This window comes from Hemitrygon akajei, chromosome 9, assembly GCF_048418815.1.
Source record: "Hemitrygon akajei chromosome 9, sHemAka1.3, whole genome shotgun sequence".
Lineage (NCBI taxonomy): Eukaryota > Metazoa > Chordata > Chondrichthyes > Myliobatiformes > Dasyatidae > Hemitrygon > Hemitrygon akajei.
In genome coordinates, this window is record NC_133132.1 from 141,309,402 (window position 1) to 141,337,099 (window position 27,698).

Genomic DNA, 27,698 nt, shown 5'->3' on the forward strand with positions numbered 1-27,698 from the left:
CTATAATACCCTTTGCTCCACGGTAACACTGATATAGTGGATTTTATCTTCTCCTTCTCAACTTGCAGGGTGAATTCTATCATATTATGATCACTGTCTCCTAAGGCTTCCTTTACTTTAAGCACACTAAGCAAATCTGGGTAATTGCGTAACACTCAAACCATAATTGATGTTTCCCTAGTGGGCTCAACCACAAGCTGTTATAAAAAGCCACATCGTAGGCATTCTACAAATTCCCTCTCTGGGGATCCAGCACAAACCTTATGTTCCTAATCTACCAGAATATTGAAATCCCCCATGATTATCACAACATTGCCCTTTTTACCTCCCATTGTAATTTGTACACCACATCTTGGCTACTGTTCAGAGGTCTGAGTATAACATTGATGGTAAGACTCTTGGCAGTGTGGAGGATCAGAGGGATCTTAGGGTCCGAGGTCATAGGACACTCAAAGCTGCTGTGCAGATTGACTCTGTGGTTAAGAAGGCATACGATGCATTGGCCTTCATCAACTGTGGGATTGAGTTTAAGAGCTGAAAGGTAATATGACAGCTTTATAGGACCCTGGTCAGACCTCACTTGGAGTACTGTGCTCAGTTCTGGTCACCTCACTACAGGAAGGATGTGGAAACTATAGAAAGGGTGCAGAGGAGATTTACAAGGATGTTGCCTGGATTGGGGAGCATGCCCAATGAGAATAAGCTGAGTGAACTCAGCCTTTTTTCCTTGGAGTGACGGAGGATGAGATGTGACCTGGTAGAGGTGCATAAGATGATGAGAGACATTGATCATGTGGATAGTCAAAGGCTTTTTCCCAGGGCTGAAATGGCTAAAACAAGAAGGCACAGTTTTAAGGTGCTTGAAAGTTGGTACAGAGGAGTTATCAGGGGTAAGTTTTTTTATGCAGAGAGTGGTGAGTGCATGGAATGGGCTGCTGGCAACAGTGGTGGAGGTGGATACGAAAGGGTCTTTTAAGAGACTCCTGGATAGGTATATGGAGCTCAGAAATATAGAGGGCTATTGGTAACCTGAGGTAATTTCTAAAGTAAGTACATGTTCAGCACGGCATTGTAGCCAAAAGGCCTGTATTGTGCTGTTTCTATGTTTCTAACTCCCATCATAACATTTTTTACCCTTGCAGTTTTATTAGCTCTATTCACAAAGATCCTACATCTTTCAAATTTATGTCACTTCCTTCCAAGGATTTGATTTAAATTTTACCAATAAAACCACCTCACCCCCTCTGCCTACCTGCCTGTACTTTCGATACAATGTGCATCCTTGGATGTTAAGCTCCCAGCTATGATCTTCTTTCAGCCATGATTCAGTGATGCTCACAACATCATACCTGCCAATCTCTAACTGCCCATCAAGATCACCTACCTTGTTCTGCATATTGTGTACATTTAAATATAACACCTTCATTCCTGTATTCATCAGCCTTTTTGATTTAAGCCCCTTGTTACATTTTAACTCATCAAATGGACTGCAACTTTGCCCTATCATCTGCCTGTTCTTCCTCACAGTTTCACTGCACACTGTGTCTAGTTGTATAGCAACTGCCCCGTCCTCAGCCCTATCACTCCAGTTCCCATCCCCCAGCCAAATTAATTTAACACCCCTCTACCAACAGTTCTGGCAAACCTACTCACAAGGATAATAGCTTCCCTCAGGGTCAGGTGTAACTAGTCCTTTTTGTACAGGTCATAATTCACCCTCCTCTTTTAGAATGTTGTGGACCCGATCTGACACATCCCTGACCCTGCACCTGGGAGGCAACATACCATCTGGGTGCCACTTTCACATTCACAGTATCTGCTTTCTGCGTAGAGAATCTCCTATCGCACCAACCTCCTCTTCTTCCCCCTTTTCTCCTGAGACACAGAGCCAGACTCAGTGCCGGAGACCTGGTCACTGCAGCTTCCCCTTGATAGGTCCCCCCCAATCAGCCTACAACACTATCCAAAGTGAATATAGTTATTGCTAAGGGGGACGGCCACTGGGGTACTCCGCACTGGCTGCCTATTTCCTTTCCCTCTCCACACAGTGGCCTCCTGCAACAGGGGTGACAATAACTCCTATCACCTCCTCGTTGTCAGTATGAGCCGACGGTCATCGAACTGCAGCTCCGGTTCCTTAATGAGGTCTCCAAGGAGCTGCTGCTCGGTGTATTTCATGTAGACGGAATTACCAGGGAGACTGGAGATCTCCCAAAGTCCCCACATCTCACACAAAGAACATACCACTACACCCAGATCCATTCTCAGCACACCACCTATGTACTAACAGAAAAAATACTTACTAGAAAATCACTTCCTGTAGATAGAGGACTAGAACTGCACACAATACTCCAAATTTGGCCTTATCAATGTCTTACAGAACTTCAATATAACATCACAATTCCTGTACTTAATACTTTGATTTATGAAGGCCAATGAGCCAGATGCTTTCTTTATGACCTTACCTACCTGTGACACCACTTTAAAGGAATTATGGACCTGTATTCCCAGATTACTGTTCTCGCACACCCCTCACTGTCCTACTCCTCACCGTGCAAGTCCTACCCTGATTTGTCCTCCCAAAGTGTGACAACTCACACTTGTCTGCATTATATTCCATCTGCCATTTTTCAGCCCAATTGCCACCTGGTTCAGGATCTGCTGCAAGCTCTGGTAATCTTCCTTGCTGTCCACTACATCCCTAATCTTGGCGTCATCCACAAAATTGTTGATCCAGTTTATCACATTATCTTCCAAATCATTGATATAGATGACAAACAATAATGGACCCAGCACTGATCCCTGCAGCACTCCACTGGTCACAGGCCTCCAGTCAGAGAGGCAACTATCTACATCCACTCTCTGGCCTCTTCCATGAAACCAATGTCAAATCCTATTTACTACCTCATCCTGAGTGCCAAGTGACTGAACCTTTTTGACTAGCCTCTCATGTGGGACTTGTCAAAGACTTTGCTAAAGTCCATGTAGACACATCTACTCACAAACAAAAGAAAATCTGCAGATGCTGGAAATCTGAGCAACACATACAAAATGTTGGAGGAACTCAGCAGGACAGGCAGCATCTATAGGAAAGAGTACAGTTGACATTTTGGGCTGAAACCCTTCAGCAACACTGGAGAAAAAAAAGATGAGGAGTAGAGTCTAAAGGTGGGGAGAGGGGAGGGAGAAGCACAGGGTGAAAGGTGAAACCAGGAGGGAGAGGGGTGAATTAAAGAGCTGGGAAGTTGAAGAGATACAGGGCTGGAGAGGGGGGAGGAGCATGAGAGGGAGGCGATCAGCAGGCAAGGAGATAGGGCGAGAGAAGGAAAAGGGGAATGGTGAAGGAGGGGCATTACTGGAACTTTGAGAAATCGATGTTCATGCCATCAGGCTGGAGGCTACCCAGATGGAATACAAGGTCCTGACGAAGGGTCTCGGCCCGAAACGTTGACTGCTCATTTTAACAGATGCTGCCCAACCTGCTGAGTTCACCCAGCTTGTTTGTACGTCTTGATTTGACCACAGCATCTGCAGTGTACTTTGTGGAATATAAGGTGTTGTTCCTCCAACCTGAGCGTGGTCTCATCGCAACAGTAGAGGAAGCCATTGATAGACATATCAGATTTGGAATGGAAAGTGGAACAAAAATGGGTGGCCACTGGGAGATCCTGCTTATTCTGGTGGAAAGAGCATAGGTACTTGGCGAAGCAGTCTCCCAATCTACGCTGGGTCTCATAGGTGTACGGGAGACCATACCGGGAGCACCAGACATAGTATACGACCCCTGACAGACTCACAGGTGAAATGTCACCTCACCTGGAAGGACTGTTTGGGACCCTGAATGGTGAGGGAGGAGGTGGATGGTCCAATGTAGCACTTGTTCTGCTTGCAAGGATAAGTGCCAGGAGGGAGATCAGTAGGAAGGGATGAATGGATAATGGAGTCACATAGGGGGCGATCCCTGTGGAAAGCAAAAATTGGGGGATGGGGGGGGAGGGAAAGATGTGCTTGGTGGTGGGATCCTGTTGGAGATGGTGTAAGTTACAGAGCTGGATGCAGAGGCTGGTGGGGTGGTAGGTGAGGACAAAAGGAACCCTATCCCTGGTAGGATGGCAGGAGGATGGGGTGAGAGCAGACGTGTGAAATGGAAGAGATGCAGTTGAGGGCAGCATTGAAGGTGAAGGAAGGGAAGCTCCTTTAGAACCATAGAACATTACAGCACAGAAACAGGCCTTTTGGCCCTTCTTGGCTGTGCTGAACCATTTTTCTGCCTAGTCCCACTGACCTGCACCTGGTCCCTCCAAACCCCTCTCGTCCATATACCTGTCCAAGTTTTTCTTAAATGTCAAGAGTGAGCCTGCACTCACCACTTCATCTGGCAGATCATTCCACACTCCCACCACTCTCTGTGTGAAGAAGCCTCCACCCCCAACGTTCCCTTTAAACTTCTCCCCTTCACCCTTAACCCATGACCTCTGTTTTTTTTCTCCCCTGGCCTCAGTGGAAAAAGCCTGCTTGCATTCACTCTATCTATACCCATCATAATTTTATACACCTCTATCAAATCACCCCTCATTCTCCTACGTTCCAGGGAATAAAGTCCTAACCTATTCAACCTTTCTCTGTAACTCAGTTTCTCAAGCCCCGGCAACATCCTTCCTGTAATTAGGTGACCAAAACTGCACACAATACTCCAAATTCGGTCTCACCAATGTCTTATGCAACCTCACCATTACATTCCAACTCTTATATTCAATACTCTGATTTATAAAGGCCAATGTACCAAAAGCTTTCTTTACAACCCTATCTACTTGTGAAGCCACTTTTAGGGAATTATGTACTTTTAGGGAATAATTATGAATTATTCTTTCTTTGAAGGACGACATCTCCTTTGTTCTGGAATGAAAAGCCTCACCTGAGAGCAGATGCAGCAGTGATGAAGGAATCAAGGGAGGGAATGATATTTTTACAAGTAACAAGGTGAGAAGAGGTGTAGCCCAGGTACCTGTGAGAGTCTATGACACAAAACCTTAAGACATCAGAGCAGAATTAGGCCATTCAGCCCATCGAGTCTGCTCCATCATGACTGATCCCGGATCTCACTCAACCCCAGACACCTGCCTTCTTGCCATATCCTTTGATGGCTTGACAATCAACTTCTCCCCTAGATTCTTGCTGCAAATTCATTGAACTTCTGACTGCCTTTACCTCTTGATGCAACTCCCTGTCTGTTGAATCCAGAGCATTTATTGTTATATAAACATAGTATAAGGTTAGACTGTTCAGAGTCTAACAAAGGAGTCATTTTTGGATTTCAAACTTTTATGCTAATAGCAGCCAGTGGTTTCCAACTTTGGAGTCCATGGCATAAAAATGGTTGGGAACCCCTATTTTATACATTTTGTGCAATTATGAACCCCTGTTCATAACTCTTAGGCATTTCATCAGTGTTAGCTGCTATGGCAACATTGACGAAATGCATAGGAGTTTAAGTATTATAACACACAGAACCAGTAGAGAAGAAGAAACATTCAACTTAGGACAAATTGGATTGGGGAGAATAAAGTATTAATGACAGTGTTGGAACTATGTTAATTACCTCAGTACAAAATCAAACATAAATATATTTTTCATGATAATTAGAAGTTGTTGCAGCTTAACTGAGGAAATTAACAAGTTCAAATGCAGCAATGCCACTTGAATTGGGAAGATTGCAAGACAGATTTGCTGCATACATTGTAACGGTACGCCCAGATTTGGGAACAGCTTCTTTCCAACTGTGATAGGACTGCTGAACGGATCCTGACCCGGATCTGGGCTGTACCTTCCAAATATCCGGACCTGACTTGCACCACCTTACTTTCCCTTTTCTATTTTCTAATTATGATTTATAAGTTAAATTTTTATTATATTTACTTCGATTTGTACTTCAGGGAGCGCGAAGTGCAGAATCAAATATCACTGTGATGATTGTATGCTCTAGTATCAATTGTTTGGTGACAGTAAAGTAAAGTAAGTAACATTATCCAATAATATTCATACCAGATCTGTTATAATGAATTTGTTCAGCTTCTATTCATTTCCTATATTGTGCTTTAGTCAAATGTTAACCATTGGCTTGTATTTTTGTAGGATGACAACAGCCAATCCAGCAGGTGATGCATTTCACTATGTTATAACCTGCCTTCTTATCAAATCACTAATCCCAGGGTTGAAAATTTTGGAGATCAGTTTCCTGTTTCTTCTAAGCCTCACCATTCTATAAATACACTGCTTTTATTACCCAAGTAAAGTCCAAAGTAAATTCAGGAATTCTAATACTATCTCAAATTTATTTTAAGATTTCACATTTTACAGAATCTCATTGAAATTATTAGCTCTGTTTCAAGATGATGAAAAAAATCACATTTTTATTATGAGCCCAATTGTATTTGCCTTTATTCTCTTCTATAATGTTAATCCATAATCCTGTGAAATTTGAGATTATGAATAAGTCATCTCAAAATGTTGTACCATGGATGACCACATAAGGTTTGTCAAGTTCAAAAATGTCTTGTTGAAAATATCTACAACAACGAGGTTCAAATTGGCGTGCAGAATATCAAAAGCATTTATGACATTCCTTTGATGTTAAAGTTAAAGTCCTGGAGTCTGTCACAATGATGATAGATGGGGACCAGTGACCAAGCTATAGGGGATGGGGTAAAAGAGGCATGAGGAACAAAGGCAAATGTATACAGCAGGCCATTTGGCCCATCAATTCTATGCTGACTATTAAGCATCCCATTTACTGAGTATTACCCAGGTGAAGTCTGTGTTCCATTTTACTCTGCCCACATTCTCCTCAACTGCCCTCATATTCTGCCAGTCACCCAAGCATCGGGGCAATTTACGGTGGGCACTTAATCTATCAACTTGCACATCTTTGGGATGTGGAAGGAAAGCAAAACATTCAAGGGAAATCCGCTTGGCCATGGGGAAATACACAACATAGATAGGCAGCATTGGAACAAGGTCTGTGAGCAGACTGAAGCCATTGTGAGACAACAGTTCTATAAGCTGTACCACAGCACCATGGAACATAACTAATAAACAGAGAGTTTTGACTGATGTTTCCCCTCTGAAAGGAAGAGAAGAGTGAATAGTTAGAATTATTTAAGAAGGTTAGAAGCATAATATGTTGCAGAGCAGGAGGTAAGCAATCAGCGCTGGAGTTTGAAATACCATGCAGGACCAAATTTCATTGTCTGAATCTGATAGGATGAGGATCAATTCAATGGCCGTGGCACAGAACTTACTTTGAGTCCTGGTAGAAGAAATGGTTTTCCCAATAATCCCCGCAAAGAAATAATGACATCTACCATGGACACCGAGAAACGTGAGACAGCTCCACTCCTGTCAAAGGCAGCTGTTAGCTCACTGGGTCTCTGAACTGATCTTTTAATTCAGCGCAAGGGTGAACAAAACACCCCAAGCAGGAGAAGAGCTGATATAATCTATTTTCACCAGTGATTTGTCTGCAGGAGATCAGGAATCAGGCTCTAACCCTAAATTTTTGACCTTATTTGTGATATTTGACAAGCCACCAAACACAAGCCAAGTTTAGGGTAGGAGAATGGGCAAAAACAAAATCAATCAGGCCACATCACGTCCAAGTGCACAGCGTAGAAGCATGTTCTTTGGCCTAGCGGGTCCATACCAACTAAGATTCCCATCTAAGCTAGTCCCCTCTGCCAGTGTTTGGCCCATATTTCTTTAGACTTTTCCCATCCATGTACAAATCCAAGCATTAACTGCTGTTAATAGGCCAGCCTCCACCATTTCCTCTGGGATCTCAATTCATATGCAGATCACTCTCTAGGTAAAAAAATTACCCCCTAGGTTCCCACTAAATTCTACCCCTCTTATCTTAATCCTATGCCTTCTGGTTCATGATACCCCAACCTTGGGAAAAAGACTGTGTAAATTCACCCTATCTATGCCTACCATAACTTTATTCACTTCATTAGCATCTTCCCTGATTAGACCATAAGACATAGGAGCAGAATTAAGCCATTCAGCCCATTGAGTCTACTCTGCCATTCCATCATGGCTGATCCTGGATCCCACTCAACTCCAAACACCTGCCTTCTCGCCATATCCTTTGATGCCCTGTCTGATCAGGAAACTATCAATTTCCACCTTAAATATATCCAGAGACTTGGCCTCCACTGTAGTCTGTGGCAGAGCATTCCACAGATTCAACACTCTCTAAAAAAATTCCTCCTTACCCCTGTTCTAAAAGGTCACCCCTCAATTTTGAGGCTGTGCCCTCTAGTTCGAGATGTCCACATCCACCCTATCTAGTTCTTTCAACATGGGTAGGCTTCAATGAGATCTCCACGTGTTCTTGTAAATTCCAGTGAGTACAAGCCCAAAGCTGCCAAACACTCATCACATGTTAACCCCTTCAGTCCTGGAATCATCCTTGAGAACCTCCTCTGGACTCTCTCCAATGACAACACATCCTTTCTGAGATACGGGGCCCAAAACTGTTGACAATACTCCAAATGCAGCCTGACTAGTGTCTTATAAAGGCTCAGCATTATCTCTTTGCTTTTATATTCTATACCTTTGAAATAAATGCCAACATTGCATTTGCCTTCTTTACCACAGACTCAACCAGTAAATTAACCTTCTGGAAGTCTTGCACAAGGACTCCTAAGTCCCTTCACACCTCTGTTTGAACCTTCTCCCCATTGAGATAATATTCCACACTAATCTTCCTTTTTTCCAAAATGCATTATTATACATTTCCCAACACTGTATTCCATCTGCCACTTTTTTGCCCATTCTTCCAATCTATCCAAGTCCTGCTGCAATTGCATTGCTTCCTCAGCACTACCTACCCCTTCACCTATCTTGGTATCATCCTCAAACTTTGCCAAAAAGTCATCAATTCCATTATCTAAATCATTGACAAACAATGTGAAAAGTAGTGGTCCCAATACTGACCTTAAGGAACACCACTAGTCACCGTCAGCCAACTTGAAAAGGTCCCTCCTTTCTTCCCACTTGCTGCCTCCTGCCTGTCAGCCATTCCTCCATCCATGCCAGTATCTTTCCTGTAACACCATAGGATGCTATCCTGCTGAACACCTCAACAAATGCCCTCTGAAAATCCAAGTAAATTGCATCCACTGTCCCTCCTTTGTTCACCCTACTTGTTACTTCCTTGAAGAACTCTAACTGATTTGGCAGGCGAGATTTCCCTTTACAGAAACCATGCTGACCTTAACTTATTTTATCATTAGTCTCGAAGTGCCCCAAAACCTCATCCTTAATAATAGACTCCAACATTTTCCCAGTCACTGAGGTTAAGTTAACCGGCCTATAATTTCCTTTCTTTTGCCTTCCTCCCTTCTTAAAGAGTGGAGTGACATTTGCAATCTTCCAGTCCTCCAGGGTCATGCCAGAATCGTGATTCTTGGAAGATCATGACCAATGCACCCATTATCTCTTCAGTAACCTCCCTCAGGACTCTGGAATGCAGTCTAGAGTTCTCCTGAGCTAAAAAGTACCAAGTCCCAACCTGCTCAGTCTCTTTCCACAACGCAGTCCCACGAGTCACAGCATTCTCTTAGATCTCTTGAGCACTCTTTCCAGCGTAACTGCATCTTTCCTACAGCAGGGTGACCAAAACTGAACACAACATTGCCTCCTGTTCAACTGCAGCGTAACACTGCAAGTTCGATACTCAATGCCCCATCTGAAGGTGTCCAGCATGACAAAAGCCTCCTTCATCATCCTGTCTTCCTGTGATTAGGAAAATATATACTTGTTCTACTAGGTTCCCTATAGGCTACAACACTCCCCAGAGCCGTACTATTTACTGTGAAAGTCCTTAGTTCATTTGTCTTCCCAAAATGTAACACCTCACACTTACCGAAATTAAAATTCTGCCAATCCTTGCAGAAGCACCTGTAGATGCTGGAAATCCAAGCAACACATACAAAATGCTAGAGGAACCCAGCAGGTCAGCCAGCATCCACAAAAAACAGCACAGTCGACACCCTGAGCTGAAACCCCTCAGCAGGACTGGAGAAGAAGTTCAATCCTTGGTCCACTTACCCAGCTGACCACGTTCCCTCTGTAAATCCTGATAAACAAACCTTTACTATTCCTATTTAAATCACTGATATATATGACAAGCAGCAATGGGCCTAGCACTAAAACCTGGTGAACAACAACAGTCACCGTCCCCCAATCTGAAAAACAACCTTCCTAAGACAATTCTGTTTCCAATTGTTTAGCTCTCCTCGGATTCTATGTGATCTAACTTTCCATTGCTCCTTACCATATGGAACCTATACAATGATACTAGTAGAAACTCACATAGATTAAAATATAGGCTGTGCCTTCTTCACACAATGAAGTATTTTGGCTGCATTAAATGTATGGTATTATTTTGAGTTTCATGTTTACATGGTGGAAAATAAAATACTTTGTTGAAGAAATAATTAAGGTAAAGCTGAATTAATGTGTAATAAATATTATTAGCAATTTGATTTAATTATGTTTTTGCAGAAATCAGAGGCTAATGCACAAATTTTGGGGTTCAAATGTTCTCTGTCATTCATTCTTTGGGATTTTTTTTCTCCTTTGTGGATGTCTGCAAAGAGTAAGAATTTCAGTTTGTATACTGTATACATTTTCTGATATTAAATTGAACCATTAAACTTTATTTCCTTAAGCAACTGAAGATACCCAGTTTTGTTGAGATCTAATGAAACACGAAGTCCTCCTGAAGTGAACCATAAAAAAACCCAGAAAGTTTCAACTCTATCCATGCTTCGTGTTTTGTTTAGAACACTTCCAACCTAAAAACACATTTAAGATTTTCAAAGGTGAAGCATAGCCTCTGAACGAAGTCAAACACATTCTCAAGTTGACATTAGCTTTATCAGTCACAAGTACATTGGAACATACAGTCTGCACCAATGACCAACACTGTCCGAGGATGTGTCGCTGTGTTCTGGAGCTAACATAGCATGCCCAGGACTTACTAATCCTTACCTGTACATCTCAGGAATGGTGGGGGACACCGGAACACCCGGAGGAAGCCCACACAGTCAGAGGGAAAACGTACAAGCTCCTTACAGGAGACGATTCCTGATCCCCTGATCACTGTTACAGCTGGTGGTATCACAAAACCTACTAGCAAGCAGCTGACACTGACGCAGTAACATTAAACAAGGCTATCCTTTGCTATCAGGAGTCTTTTTATAATGGATTTCTGAAATTACTGGATCACTTTTCAGAACCTACACCAGCAATCCCAGGAGAAAGTAGTAAAAAAAGCGAGGACGGCTGTTTAACACAGCTTTTTCTTGCTGAAGTAAATACTGTAGCCTGTGCTTTTCTGAGACAGTTAGAATCATGTGTTGCTCTATGTGGATTGTATAATATTTAAGTTTATTTGTCGCACATCATCCAAACAAGACCTATTTGACCTTGAGAAAATACTAGTGAAATAGAAACTCAGGTTTTGATAGGTGCCGTGTTATTGATTGCCGTGTTCATTGGCAATCAATAAAAATGAGACACACTGATCTGTTGCAATGCTGGATTATCATGACTCATTCATTAGAGAGGTTAAAGTATTAACTAGCAAAAAAATATATAAACAAAAACATGAGCTCCATTTCTGGATTCAAGGAACTACATTGCTTAAATGCTATTAGCATATGACCAGGTTGTTAAAGTAATGATGTCATTCTCTTGGCTGGAACACAGTATGGACTGACATTTCATATAAATGAAAGGTACACCAAACTTATTTACAGACTATCCCGTGTCATCCATTATTTTCAAATGGCATACATTCTGGGGAAAAGTAGATAGCATAAACTCCATTAATCACTTCAACAGAACATTACTGTAACAGAGTTTACATCAATGCAGCAGGCTCCACTCTATTGTGATAGACTATATAATGAATTTTACCTAAAGCAATACTTCTAGTTTCTAGAAAAAAAGAAGCTTGTTTCTGAAAGGATAAGAAATATTCATCAGATTTACAGATTATAAGTGCAAACTGCAGGTAGCTTATTTTTTTCAGACAAAATTCATTCCATGCTCCATCATATTTTTTAAACTGTGCAAACTAAGGGATAAATAAAGTACATGGAGACGATGCAAGCTGGAGACATAAAATCACAGGGGCAACAAGCAAGCCCAGTTTATGTCCCATGTATCTCATTGTGTCAACTGAAATGCAGCAATACGTTTTCATGTACCTTATTACATTAAGATTACATGAAGGTGGAGCAGTGGATGTAGTGTATATGGATTTCAGAAGGCATTTGATAAGGTTCCCCATGCAAAGCTCATTCAGAAAGTAAGGAGGCATGGGATCCAAGAAGTCCTTGCTTTGTGGATGCAAAATTGGTTTGCCCAAAGAAGGCAAAGAGTGGTTGTAGATGGTTCATATTCTGTATGGAGGATGGTGACCAGCGGTGTTTTGCAAGGATCTGTTCTGGGACCCCTGCTCTTTGTGATTTTCATGAATGACCTGGATGAGGAAGTAGAAGGGTGTTTGATGATGACACAAAGGTTGGGGGTGTTGAGGATAATCTGGAGGTTGTCAGGAGTTACAGTGGGACCTCAATCGGATGCAGAACTGGGCTGAGAAGTGGCAGATGGCGTTCAACCCTGTTAAGTGTGAAGTGGTTCAATTTGATAGGTCAAATTTGAAGGCAGAATATAGTATTAATGATAAGACTCTTGGCAGTGTGGAGGATCTGAGAGATCTTGGGGTCCATGTCCATAGAACACTCAAAGCTGCTGTACAGGTTGACTCTATGGTTAAGAATCATGTGAGAGTTCAAGAGCCATGAGTAATGTTAAAGCTACATAAGACCTTAGTTAGATTCCACTTGGAGTACTGTGTTCAGTTCTAGTCACCTCAGTACAGGAAGGATGTAGCTACGATAGAGAGAGTGCAGAGGAGATTTACAAGGATGTTGCCTGGCTTAGGGAGCATGCCTTATGAGAACAGGTTGAGCAGACTTCACCTTTTCTTCTTGGAGTAATGGAGGATGAGAGGTGACCTGATAGAGGTGTATCAAATGATGAGAGGTATTGATTGTGTGGATAGTCAGAGGCATTTCCCTGGGCTGAAATGGCTATCACGAGGGGGCATAGTTTTAAAGTGCTTGGAAGTAGGTACAAGGGAATGTCAGGGGTAAGTTTTTCACACAGAGAGTGGTGGGTGTGTGGAATGCACTGCCAGCGACAGTGATAGAGGCGGATACAATAGGGTCTTTTAAGAGGCTCTTAGATAGATACATGAAGCTTAGAAAAATAGAGGGTTACGTGGTAGGGTAATTCTAGGCAGTTTTTGGAGTAGGTTACACATGGTGGGCTGAAGGGCCTGTAATGTGCTGATTCTATGATAAGATTACACTATGAAACTCCAGGGGTGTTAAAGTCATGAATGAATTGGTCCACAATTACACACTGTAATCAAAATGTACTTATCTTTACAGGTTTCTCCAGATATCCGAATGTAGAGCGTTCCTATGAAACCGTTTGTAAACCGAAATGTTGTAAAGCAAAGAAGCAATTACCATTAATTTATATGGGAAAAATTTCTGAGCGTTCCCAGACCCAAAAAAATAACCTACCAAATCATACCAAATAACACATAAAACCTAAAATAACATTAACATATAGTAAAAGCAGGAATGATATGATAAATATACAGCCTATATAAAGTAGAAATGTATGTACGGTGTAGTTTCATTTATCAAAATCAGGAAGACAGCGAGTCAAAATTGACATGGAGAAAAAGAATCGGCACGTACACGCTTGCACACACAACTGCACGCACAAGGCTTCACGGTCATGGTAGACTTTCTCGGGGTAAATACATGTATAAAGCAGGTGGCTTTTTTCATAAAAGCAAAAATCCTCTTTGGTTAACGAAAACAGGGACTAATGTCAGTCTTTCGTAACAGCAAGCTGTTGTGAAGCCAACGTTCGAAAAACGGGGACCACCTGTATTCCTTGACAGTGATGCATTTACCTAAGATTTCCTTGCCTTTTAAACATATTAACTTTGTTGCTTCACAGAGGCCTGTAGGCAAGGTAGTTTTTGCCATTATCATTTGTCTGTGAGGTCTAGAGGTGTTCCACTGAAGACAATGGAGGATCTTGGAGTAGCATGGGCCTGTAAGCTCGACGCAGAACTTACATTCTCAGGCTTATGGTGTGATATCTCAAGCATGTGCTTGGGCTGTGTTCACACTGTGCCTCCTACTATTTACAGTGTTGGCAAACAAGATATCTGATGACTCATTTACCCACGCACCCAGTCCCGAGTAGCAACAAATTCTTCTCAAGCGTCTCCAAGTGGCAACATAAACATAACAGAACCTTAGAAACATATTTAGAAAACTCTTTAAACAGACAAAATTAGATTGGATTTCTCCTACCACTATTGAAAGATCTGAGATGGATGGAGGAACTGAATGCCTGACCCACTTTTAACCTTAGACTTCAGTTTTGTAGACATTGTTGAAAAAGAAATAAAAGAGTTTGAATATAGGTGGGGCCTTTCATGTCTCTCTGAAAATGTATCCCTAACTTCAAGCAGCAAGCTTATACAAACAAAAAAAATACAATAATTTGCTTTAGTAATGCTGATTGGGAGGTAAATGTTAGAGTAGAGCCAGATCATCAGACCTTCTGTGAAAAGTGTAATTGTGTTTGAGTGGGCAGGTGGAGGCTCGGTTTAACATTTCATACCAAAGGCCGCACTCCCCCGGCACTGCGCTGGAGCAGCAGCCGCGGCCTGCGTTTCTGTGTCCAGTCTCCAGTGGGACTTGATCCCAGAATTTTGTAACTCAGAGGCTACAGCTTTGCAGGTGGAGTTGGGTGTTAGACAAATGGCAATAGGGACAGCTGCAAGCAGAACCCCACAATGCGGAGAAGGAAGGAGGCAAATCGTACCTCCAACGAAAAGGAGCAACTGAATTCAAAAATTAGTGGAGTGATTAATTAGACCTATAAAATGAAGTAGAGGGTCATAACATTAAAGGCATTCGAAATACATTAAACAAAGATATAAGTAATTGAATAAAAGGAGATATTAAGGACGTGCAATACCATACAAAACCAGAAATAAAATCAATGCATAGAGGAGTAAAGCACAGGAAGAAGCCTTCAGTCCTCGATGTTGTGCTGAACTATTTGAGCTAATCACACCTAATCCCTTCTGCCTGCACACGATCCATGTCCCTCCATTCGCTGTATGATCACGTGCAACAGAGCCTCACACACCCCGGATGTGTCTGCCTCCACAACCACCCCGGGCAGCACCTTCCAGGCACCCAACATTCTGTGTAAAAATCCACCCCGTCCCCACCCCACCGGAAACGCATACTCTCTGCTATTAGACATTTTGACCCTGGGATGGAGATACTGGCTGCCCACTCATAATTTTATAAAGTCCTATCAGTTCTCCTCTCAGCTACTGTTGCTCCAGAGTAAGAAAGCCCAATTCTGTCCCACCTCTCTTTAAAGCACAGGCCCTGTAATCCAGACAGCATGCTAGTAAATCTCTTCTACACCCACTTCATAGCCTCCTGTAATGGGATGACTTGAACTAATTGACCAATAGGCAGATTTAAATAAAGGTGAGATACAGTCTGCCATTTCTCTTTGAATTCCAAGAGGCTCTATTTGATTTACTTAGCCACTGTCAGAGGTATTGCCTGTTGTTCACTGAGCTAGAGAAGTGTGGCTGAGAGTTTCCATTGCATGACTGCACTTTAGACTATAATACCATAAGATATAGGAGCAGAAGTAGGCCATTCAGCCCATCGAGTCCATTCACCATTTCATCATGACTCATCCCCATACACCTGTCTTCTCACCATATCCCTTGATGCCCCGACTGATCAGGAAATAATCAACTTCCACCTTAAATATACCCACGGATTTGGCCTCCACTGCAGTCTGTGGCAGAGCACTCCACAGATTCACTATTCTTTGCCTAAAATAAATTCCTCCTTGCCTCCATTCTAAAAAGGTTATCCCTCAATTTTGAGTCTATGCCCTCTAGTTCTGGATACCGCCACCAAAGGAAACATCCTGTCCACATCCACCCTATCTAGTCCTCTCAATATTCGGTAGGTTTCAATGAGATCCCCCTACATTCTTCTAAATTCCAGTGAGTACAGGCCCAAGCTGCCAAATGCTCCTCATATGTTAACCTCTTCGTTCCCAGAATTATTCTTGTGAACCTCTCTGGACTCTCTCCAATGGCAACACAAATCCCTTCTGATATATGGGGCACAAAACTGTTGATAATATTCCAAGTGCAGCCTGACTAGTGTCTTATAAAGGCTCAGCATTATCTCCTTGCTTTTATATTCTATTCCCCTTGAAATAAATGCCAACATTGCATTTGCCTTCTTTACCACAGATTTAGCTTTTAAATTAACCTTCTGGGAGTCTTGCACGAGGACTCCTAAGTCTCTCTGCACCTCTGATGTTTGAACTTTCTCCCCATTTAGATAATGGTATGCACTATTGTCCCTTTTACCAAAATGCATTATCATACATTTCCCAACACTGTATTCAATCTGCCACTTTTTTGTCCATTCTTCCAATTTGTCTAAATCCTGCTGCAATCGCATTGCTTCCTCAGCACTACCTACCCCTCCACCTGTCTTGGTATTATCTGCAAACTTTACCACAAAGCCATCAACTCAATTATCCAAATCATTGACAAAGCAATGCAAAAGTAGCGGTCCCCAGAGGAAATCCACTAGTCAATGGCAACCAACCTGAAAAAGCCTCTTTTATTCCCATTCACTGCCTCTGGATGTCAGCCATTCCTCTATCCATAGGATTTTAACTTGTTAAGCAGCCTCATGTGTGGCACCTTCTGAAAACCCAAGTAAATGACATCCACTGCCCCTCCTCTGTCCACTCTGCTTGTTGCTTCCTGAAAACACTCTGACAGATTTGTCTATCAAGATTTCCCTTGACAAAAACCATGCTGACTTTGACTTATTTTATCATTAGTCTCCAAGTACCCTGAGACCTTATCCTTAATAATAGACTCCAACACTTTCCCAACCACTGAGGTTAGGGTAACTGGCCTATAATTTCATTTCTTTTGTCTTCCTCCCTTCTGAAAGAGTGGAGTGACATTTGCAATCTGCCATTCCTCCAGAAGCATGCCTAAACCAAGTGATTCTTGAAAGATCATGACCAATGCATCTGTTATCTCTTCAGCAACCTCCCTCAGGACTCTGGGATGTAGTCCATCTGGTCCAGGTGACTTATCCACCTTAAGACCTTTGAGTTTGCCCAGCACTTTTTCCTTTATAATAGCAATGGCTCTCACTCCTGCTCCCTGACACTCACAGATCTCTGGCACACTGCTGGTATCCTCCACAGTAAAGACTGGAGCAAAGTACTTATTAAGTTCATCTGCCATTTCTTTGTCCCCCATTACTACCTCACCAGCATCATTTTCCAGTGATCCAATATCGCTCTCACCTCGCTTTTATTCTTTATATAACTGGAAAGAACTTTTGGTATCCTGCTTCATATTATCAGTTAGTTTGCCTTCATATTTCATCTTTTTCCTTCTTATACCTTTCTTAGTTGCCTTTTATTGGATTTTAAAAGCTTCTCAATCATTCAACTTCCCACTCACTTTTGCTACCTTATATGCCCTTTCCTTGGCTTTTATGCAGTCCTTAACTTCCCTTGTCAGCCACGGTTGTCTAGCCCTGCCATCTGAGAACTTATTTTTCTGTGGGACATATCAATTCTGCGCCTTGTGAAATATTCCCAGAAACCAGCCACCTCTATTCTGCTGTCATCCCTGCCAGTATCCCCTTCCAATCCATCTCGGCAAGCTCCTCTCTCATGCCCTCTGGAATTCCCTTTATTCCATTACGAAACTGATACATGCGACTTATACTTCTCCCTCTCAAACTGCAGCATGAAATCAATCATATTCTGATCACTGCCTCCTAAGGGTTCCTTTAGTATGATCCAGGTTATTTCACAGTACCCAGTCCAAGATAGTCTTTCCCCGAGTAGGCTCAAGCATAAACTGCTCTAAAAAGCCACCTCATAAGCATTCCACAAATTCCCTCTTTTGTGATCTGGCCCCAACCTGATTTTCCCAATCCACTTGCATATTGAAATCCCCCATTACAACTGTGACATTACCTTTATTACATGCCCTTTTCAGTTCTTTACAATCTCAATCCCACATTTTAGCTACTATTTGGAGGCCTATATATGATTCCCATAATGTTTTTTAACCCTTGTAATTTTTTAACTCCACCCACAAAGATTCAAAATTCTCTGACTCTATCTCACCTCTGCTTAAAGGTGTAATTCCATCCTTACCAACAGAGCCACACCACCGCCTATGCCTTCCTGCCTGTCCTTTTGATACAAAGCATATCATTTGATATACTTTGATATCCTTTGCAGAGGATGCAGGAATTGAGGAAGACGGTGCTCTGCAGTGGGATAGAAAGAAGCTGGTAATGACAGCATTCTCTGGGGGAAAAGTATTCCCAAAATAACTTACAGTGTCACAGACCAGCAAGTGTGACAAATCCTTAAGGAATTTCAGCTAAGAGAACACATGCGACCATAAGTCAAAACAACAGAATGAGAGAAAAATATTTTGGTTCATAAGGAATAAGAATTTATAAAGATATCCTTCTCTTAACAGCACAATTTTAAAACAGTAGCCAGGACAAACTTAATTATATATTCAAAATAAAGTGACGGTGGGGAAGAGTTTCTGACAGGAAATGTTAACTCCATCTGTCTACCCACAGATAGAACTTGATGTACTCTATACATCCAGCATTTTCCGTTTTTGTCTTCAATATATATAGAATTTGGAATGAAGGATGTGTATTTCATTGAAAAATTGAAGGGAATACTTTCACTATTTGCATGCTAAAGCCAACATAACCTGACCCACTTAACCAGGTGAAAGCTTCTTAAATCCTCATTCTCTTGAACATGTCTTCCAGTTCTCTTGGTCTACGCTTCCTCTCGCACAATCATTCAAACTTCCCACTAGTTAATCTCCCCATTCAGCCAGGTTCCACTGCTGGTATAATTCACCGATTCTTCAAAACATGCACCATATACTAGAAAGTGACTATTTTTCTCTTCACATGAACAGCCACACAATTATACCCTTAACACGTCAGTTATTGTAATACACAATAACCATCCTTGTCTGTCAGTCACCCAATTTGTTTCTGACACAGGTTAATTGCACTGGTAGCTCTCAACGTTCAAGAATTAAATAATTAGTTTTGTTATAATCATACTTATTTATAAAGTGGCTGATTGTTTGTGTGGAACAACAAATCAATAATGACAAACATATTCCTACATTGAGTATTAAAGGATCGTTGGAAACAAATTCCCTATTACCTCTAGGTTCTTATCCAGAGGTCAAGCATAATGTTAATAAATTCATTGTCAGGTCATAGCTGCACAACTTTTGAAGCAATCACAGTAAACAGACAGACATTATTGCGTTTTTTAATGAACATATTCCACCATTCAGCCCATGAGTTCAAAGAGTAGCTACTTGAGCAATACACTGAAGTCAGATTTATTGAGTTTCCACAGAAGTATTTTCTTTTCTTATTCTTTTTCTTTCCTCTCACACCCCCCCCCCCCCCCCCCACACACACACACACACTCTCCTCTTCACCATCTTAAGAACATTTGCAGGGGAGGGGTGTGGTGAACTAGATATACCTGTCTGACTGCTCCTGTGGCTCCTCCCAAGACCCTGCTGACTGCCCCTGTGGCTCCTCCCACAGACCCCTGTATAAAGGCGACTGTGGCCTGCTGCTCTCCCTCATTTTCCCCAGGATGTAGTGTTGTTCTTCAGTCAATAAAAGCCGATATCTCACTTCCTAAGTCTCGGCGTGAGTTATTGATGGTGCATCAAGGGGACAAAATTTAATGTTTAATGCAGGAATGATAAGGGACAAAGATTAAGTTTAGAAAATCCTCTCTATCACCTTGTGACTTGGAGATATTAGCAAAACAACTTTATAGTAGGATATGATAGATTTGTATTTACTAAAGGTTTTTTTTAAAACACATTTTTGCCAAGCACTATGAAACAGAATAACTCTTGTTCACAGAGGGAAAAAATATTAATCTACATCCTTTAATGACAAGAAACTTCATGCTGCTTTGCTGCAGATCATTAAAACGTAACATGCCACACGTTGTAAGGAGTTGTCATTGTTAAACAGGCACAGCTCACCAGCTACTTGCTTACATTGCTATTTTCAGCATTTTAGTTGTCAAATTTCTGGTAGCTGAAGACAGCCTATAAATTTCCTATAGTTCCTCATTTGATGTTCTTATACAGCAACAGCGGAGTGTATTCCGAAAGAGTCTTTAACATGCAAAGCATATTAAGATACTTCCCAAGACCAGATCTGACAGCCAATCAGATATTAGGATAAACAGGCAAAAGCTGGATCGAAGGAATGTCTGATGGTAGGAAAGATGGAGAGATTGAAGAAGAAAATTGTGGACCTAAGGACCTTTGTAGCTGAAGATATGGTCACATTTGAGGGAATGAGTTGCTCATTAAAGTCAGACTGGCGAAGAACGTCAGAGCTGGAGCAGAATGCAAATGCAGAGGCAAGTTCAGGAAATGAAAATGAGAAAGGCTTTTAACCTGAGCCTTTGCCTGAGTGGAAGTCAATGCACACTGACAGGCACAGGAACAACGAGTGTGACGAAGAACTATTGTAAACATGGAAAGTTTGATCAGTTCAACAGATAATACACTACAAGACAAAGAGTATTTATTCCGTGAGCCAAGTCACAGATACTTTTAACATGCAGCTGCTTACCTCGATGGTTTTACAGATTTCTTCCAGCTGAGTAATAATTGCCTGGATTCTGTCATTTCCTGCCACCAGCATTGCAATTCCATCACTGAGCTCAGTCTGCGAAGAATAGAAATACTTGTCAGACCATTCCAGGCAGCAACAGTACCATGTTTGTCCATGGCTTGAACATTTTCTCTGACATCTTAACAACTCCTTTAAGATATTAGCATTTTTTAAAAGATACATTAAGCAAAACACTATCGGTTTTTGTTAAAGAACTCCAACGTACCTTTTGACGTTTGTAGACATTTTGCAGAGGTGCCACTTCACAATCTTTATGAGCACCAAAGACTTTGCACATTGAGCAGGTTGGAACCTCGCAGGTTAGACAGTAGATATTAATCTTTTCATCTTCATGCTCTTCACACATTAACTGCTGGTCAGGCTTGCTGTGCAGAGGTCTGAAGAAAATTATTAGTGAAAAGTATGAAATGCCACAACAGGAAGTATTGGCAACTAAAAGAACGAGATATTTCATTTCTCTTGAGATAATTGCCTCTCCCACCTTTAGGTAATATCTTCTCACCTCCGTGAACAGAGGAGGTGAACTCTGAACTCTGAACTCGTGAACTCTGCCACCCAGTTATTTCCTCCATCACCTCACCCACTTATCCTTGGCGGTCCCTCTGACCTCTGCCACTTCTCCATCACCCCAGCCCCATACACCTAACACCGGAACCTTTATCAGGAGGTGTTCAATGCAATGAATTACCAAGGCCATTGCGATTTTCTGTGCTATCTCTTGATCATCTAGGAAGGAAATTTGATTATTTAGCCTCCTTCGTGAACTTTCTTTTAGACACATCTCTCAGATAAGGAGGAAGAATTTAAAAAATGGAGAGAAGTATAGAAAGCATGTTGACAAGATGCCGTAAAGGAAGTGAGAGATCCATATACTTCACTGTTTGGGAGAAGCAAGAAGATCCCTAGAATGAGGAGGAAGAAATAGAATTAGAATTGATACTAACAATAAACATCAAGGAATTACACCATAGTGAAAGTCAAATTAAAGTACGTATAACCATATAATAACTTGAGATTCAATTTCTTGCAGGCATTTTTAGGGAAATAAAGAAATTCAATAGAATTTTTGAGGAACTATACATAAACAAAGACTGATAATCAATGTGCTAAAGACAAATTATACAAATAAAAAAATAAATTATACTGAGAACGTGAGTGGTGGAGACCTTGAAAATGAGTCAGTAGGTTGTGGAATCAGTTCAGATTTGAGATGAATGAAGATATCCACACTGGTTCAGGAGTCTGATGGTTGAAGGTAATAACTGTCCCTAAACCTGGTGGAGTAGGACTTAGGGCTCCTGTACCTCCTGCTTGATGGTAGTAGCAAGAAATCATGGCCGGGATGATGGGGATCCTTGATGGAAGAAGATGGCACGGGGAACAATGCTATCACAAGCAACATCCTCAAGCTGGTCCACAAAACTGCTGCTTCTCTCACTTCTTTTTCTTTCAAATATAGTTCTGCAACTGTTGGAGCCTGTGATCTACGGTTTGATGGTGTGTTTTCAGGCCAATTGAGTGATCTGGTGGTTTGCTGTTTTCAGGAATGTTCTGAGAGGCAAGGGGTCTCCTTGAGGCCTAAATGTTTGGAGACTAGGCGTAAGCCCATGATCGACTCCATTTCTCATCGAACTTGCCAATTAAAGCATCAAGGAAAATTGAGGCGAATGCAGAAGGTGAACGGGTGGCCCGTGCCACCCCCCACCTCTCGCTTGCTGCTGCCGGAGAAGATGTCTTCATGCGATGGTCTCTCTCACTCCCTCTCACTCACTGCTCCCAAAGGAAGGTCCCTGCATTCAAATGGTCTCTCTCTCCTGAAGCTGTCGGAGGATGGTCCCAGAGCAAGGAACAATCAATGCGGTTGTGGATTGGACTGTCGTTCACATTATGTTGTGTCTTCTGGTTTCCTGCCGCTCCCTTCTTCTGTTGCTATTTTTGGGTGACTTTGAATCAGGGCGGGCTGCAGATAATGAATTCTGAGCTGAACTTGATATGGACTCTTTAGTTTTTGTGCTTTATATTCTGTGTTTTTGCCCATTCTTTTCTGTTGCTGCGCAGGAATTGTTTTCTGCACATGAAGTGGGGTACGGGGAGTGCGGTGGGGGGAGTTAATGCTTTTCTTGGAATGGGTTCCATGGCTTTCTTTGTTTCGGGCTGTCAGCGGGGAAGAGTATCTTGGGGTTGATACTAAATGCACTTTGAATCCTTTGTTTTCTTCTGGCAGCACTCCTGAACAATAAATATGCTCAGGAGTGGGGAGGACTTTGTCCCTGATTGGCCTGGAAATTAAACCGTAGCCCATTGATTAAAAACAACTGAGGAGAAAAATCTAATTAGGTATTTTCCTCCAATCTTATTTGACTGTTTTTCTATATTCCAATACAGTTATTGGAATTAGAAATGGAGTTGATAAGAAGGGAGGTGTTCGGTGAATCCAATTAAATTTGGTGACCATATACCCATCTGTTTAGGGGAGAGATTGTTTGAGGTCATCAGCTTTAATAAAAGATTTTCTTGAACTAGGTGAAAGAGTGAATCTCAGCTAAAAGAGAAGGATTTATAAAATAGGTTACAAATTACAGGAAATAAGCATGAGAATAGTGACAAAATCTTTTCTCACAAAGTACAAATCAAAACAGTAAATGACTGGAGTGAGGCTGGGTAGATAAATTAAAATATACTTCAACATTGGTTATTTGTTATTTGCCTTCCAATAAGCATCATTAAGTACACTAGTAATCTAATGCATCTCTCAAAGATGGTTGTACAAATATCACCCCATTCTTCAAACATTCTTTGTGAAAATCTGTTCAGTTGAATTGTGCACCTCTTATCTCTTAGGGTGGCGGAGAGGAGATGTAGTTCTACGAAAGGAGGTACAAGGCAGGTCATCCTTAGGCCAGGTGTGGCACCTGCTTAGCACCACCCCTCCCAATCCCCCATCAGGGTCACGTGAAGCCATGGGACCAGGTGGTGGATGGCCACATAAGCAGTTGGTGCATATCAAAAGTCCTGGTTGTGCGACCACTGAAGCCAGGCAGGCAAACTCGGAAGAGTATTGATAATGGTTGGGGTCACCCATCTTGTAAAGCGACTGTGAAGAAAAAGGCAATGGCAAACCACTTCTGTAGGAGGATTTGCCAAGAACAATCATGGTCATGGAAAGACCATGATCATCTACATCATACGACATGGCACGTAATGAGCAATTAATTATCTCCATGCAATTCATTATGTGCAATGTGTTAACTTTTCATTTCATTATAATCCTTTATTGATCTCCTAGATTGAGCACTGCATGCTTAATTTAATACTATTTTTTTCTGTTTCAGGCTTCTGTGAAATAATATAGGGGCTCCTAATTTCAGAGTAATACTAAGGTCCCTTAAGGTTGTCATAGCTAGGGGTGGCAATGGGGACAAGCTCCCATTAAATGCCTCTGACAACCAAGTCCAGCTCCTGGCCTTCACGTGTGGCTTGGCTACTAAGCCCAGCAGAACTGTTTCTACTGACAGGAGAAGGGGCAAAGGCGGGTTACTGGCGCCTTAAAACCAGTCACTACAGACAGATCGGGTTCATCATACATGGTTGGTAGCTGAAAGGAAAGCTCTGATCTCAAACCTCCATTCCCTTGCGGCTATACCCACTCATGGGGTAGGCTCCAGGAGTAAACCCCGAGGGAAATATCCAGAGCTGGAGTTCCTAAGCAGTCTGACATTGAGTTCAATGCTGACTGGCAACTCCTGTGACACTGCTGGTATCAAACTCTATCGGTCTCTGCCATTCATTTGGGTTCATCAGATATGTGGAGAGGGGAAGCTTGCTCTCCATATCGTACTGCCCAGGCTTGTGTATCTAGACAGCTAGGATGCAATCTCCGTGGTCAACTCTGACCAACGGAAGCCTCAGAGATGTAAGTGAAATAATAAACAATTTAAATATCCCAAGCTTGCTTCATCCATCCATCCAGCATCCTCTTTGACTTTCTACCATCAGGCAGGAGACTATGATGCATAAAAACAAGAACGATCAGGATGAAAACAATTTCTTCCCCCAGGCCATTGGGCTTCTGAACTCCCGGCTGCATTGTATTTGAAGTGTCACTGGTTAGTCTGTCTCATACCTTATCGTTTGTTATTCATCTGTAGATTTTATCCTTAACTTCATAAATTATTGTGAGTTATGTGTACACCTTGGTTCAGAGAAACATTGTCTCGTTTCTATTATCTGTATGTTATATGGTTAGATAGGTTACATACATGTATATAGTTAAATGACAATAAACTTGACTTGATACCCAATTCACTTCACCACCTTCATGACTTTCAATCTTGTTGCTCTCTATACTTTTAACCATTCTTATTTAGATTCCCATATTGTAGAATATTTTACTTCTGATTTCCCATTCACAAGGGTCAGTGCTATTTCACCTTTCCCACTAATTATTAAATAGTGGAATGGTACTGGTGGAAAAATACCTTTTATGTTAATCCTTCCCCCCCCCCCCCCCACCTCCGCTGGCAAGACTATGGCTGAAAGAAAGGTTTTAAGATGATGGTACAGTTCATGAGAGGACAAACGAGAAAACAAAAGGCAAACTCAAAAAAAAAAAACCATGTCTCATATAAATATATTTTCAAAACATTCACTGAAACATTTTGACTCTGTCTGCCCAACTGCCTCTATAAATAAAGTACATTGCGCAACCTGGATGATTCCTGCTTGTAGATGTCAATGATATTTTCCACCAGGAGATTTCTCTGCAGGCCGTAAACCCCATGTCGATCCAGCACTACTTCATGTCGACAGGAAGGGCACCGAAAGCGGCCCCCTGAAGGCACCGTTGTGGAACCCCTTGACTGCCAAAATGGGTTGGATGCCTGGGAATGAGATATCATATGATAATGTCAATTAACCCTAACAATCAGCTTACTAAATGATTCAGCTATTATTCTCAGACCACATATCCTTTCTCAAAATTTCTATTTTGATAACTTTCTTCCGTTTTACAAACATCCACTTCAATGGTAGTAATATCTTTCACAAGAATGTTTCTATTTTTAAACAGCTGATCTATACTTGATTGTTATTTCTTCCACTTCTCTCGCCATGTTAATGCCCTGATTATATTTCCTTTGATATTTTCTTTTCCTCATTATACCGTTTTGTTTCCTTAAACCTCAAGTCGAAAATGTCAGTAAAGCTGTCTTTTCAGATGTCGAAGTGCAGGCACCCTATGTCTTGTTTGATCAAACAGTTCACTCATCTTACTGGAAGTATAAATGCTGTTAACGTTCCTCTGTTCAAAATAAATTAACAATTACACCACATCCAATTAATAACAATGAATGAAACACATACCTGGAAAACATCATTAGCACATTTTCTGCATAAATTATGCTGGCATGGTAAAATTACTACTGGCTTTGTGAACATTTCCAGACAGATAGGACAAATAAGTTGTTTCTCCAAACTGTCCATTGTCTGTGCATCTCCGAGCATTGGTTTGAAGCCCACTGCGAGGTTCATCCCCGAAAAGACTTATCGGTAAAGTGGTAATCAAATTTCTTCCTCTTTTCAGAGCTCTCTTTTCTTCTGCCTTTCTCTCTTAACTCAAAGGCCAACTGATGGACAAACAGTTAAATTTAGAACAGTTTGTCAGAGGATCGTATTTTTTTCTTTTAAGCAACAAGTCACGTGGCCCAACAGTTATGTGCTCTGCATTCCTCGCTCCATATTTATCTCATGAAATGAGAGACTGGGATGTGGAAGAGCCATTTGTTGAGCAGTTCTTTTCACTGTCAACTGACCATTACTCATGAAGTTTGCTACAGATTAAATATAAATTCTTCAAACTGAATTCATTCCATATGGTTTTGAATCAATGCCTTACATTAAAATCAAATCTTAAATCATGAAATTAAATCCATAGAGGAAAAAAGGCTAATTGTTCCCAATACCTAACAGGTATTTCAAATAAATACTGTCTATTGTGTGTGTCATTCTCCACAGCAATTTGTCATCATTAAATCAATACTTCTAACTTCACTTGATAATAATCAATGTGCAAACAATATAATTAATTGAAATATCCCACACAATGAGGCGGTGTTCCTTAATTAGAGCCATAGAATACTACAGCACAAACAATACGTCCTTCAGCCCATGCCAAAATGTTTTTCAACCTTGTCCCATCGACTGTGCCTGGAGCGTGGCCCTCCATAACCCTCCCAACCATGCACTTACCCAAACTTCTTGTAACAGTTCTAATTTAATCTGCATCCATCTCTTCTGCTGGCAGCATGTTCCACACATGCACCACCGTCTGAGTGAAGAAGATCTCCCTCAAGTTCCCTTTAAATATTTCATCGTTCACCCTTATACTACGACCTCTCATTCGAGTCTCACTCAACCTCAGTAGAAAAAAGTCTGCTTGCATTTACCATATCTATACCCCAGAAATTTGTATAACTCTATCAAATCTACTCTTATTCTCCTACACTCCAGGGAATAAAGTCCTTAACTATTCAGCTTTTCCCCTATAAATCAAGTCCGGGCACATCCTTGTACATTTTCTCCGAACTCCTTCAAACTTATTGATATCTTTCCTAGGTAGATGGCTAGAACCGTACACAATACTCCAAATTTGGCTTCACCAACATCTTATACAACTTCAACATGACATCCAAATTCCTATACTCA

General features: G+C 41.5%; 1 protein-coding gene across 4 annotated transcripts in view; it reads right to left on the bottom strand.

Annotated features, from left to right (window-relative positions):
* The window catches only part of trim54 (tripartite motif containing 54), a 67,179-nt gene extending 40,544 nt beyond the window's left edge, over positions 1-26,635 (bottom strand). For all 4 annotated transcript variants that reach the window (XR_012100321.1, XM_073057138.1, XM_073057137.1 and 1 more), the window contains exons 1-4: positions 26,358-26,635; positions 25,704-25,876; positions 21,202-21,373; positions 20,934-21,029 (exon numbers count right to left, since the gene is read on the bottom strand). Coding sequence is in view for 3 of the 4 variants with exons in the window: in XM_073057138.1 (XP_072913239.1) it covers positions 20,934-21,029; positions 21,202-21,373; positions 25,704-25,876; positions 26,358-26,525 (609 nt within the window). In the remaining variant the exon portion in view is untranslated. The remainder of the gene's footprint in view (positions 1-20,933; positions 21,030-21,201; positions 21,374-25,703; positions 25,877-26,357) is intronic.
* Between the last annotated feature and the right edge of the window lie 1,063 nt (positions 26,636-27,698).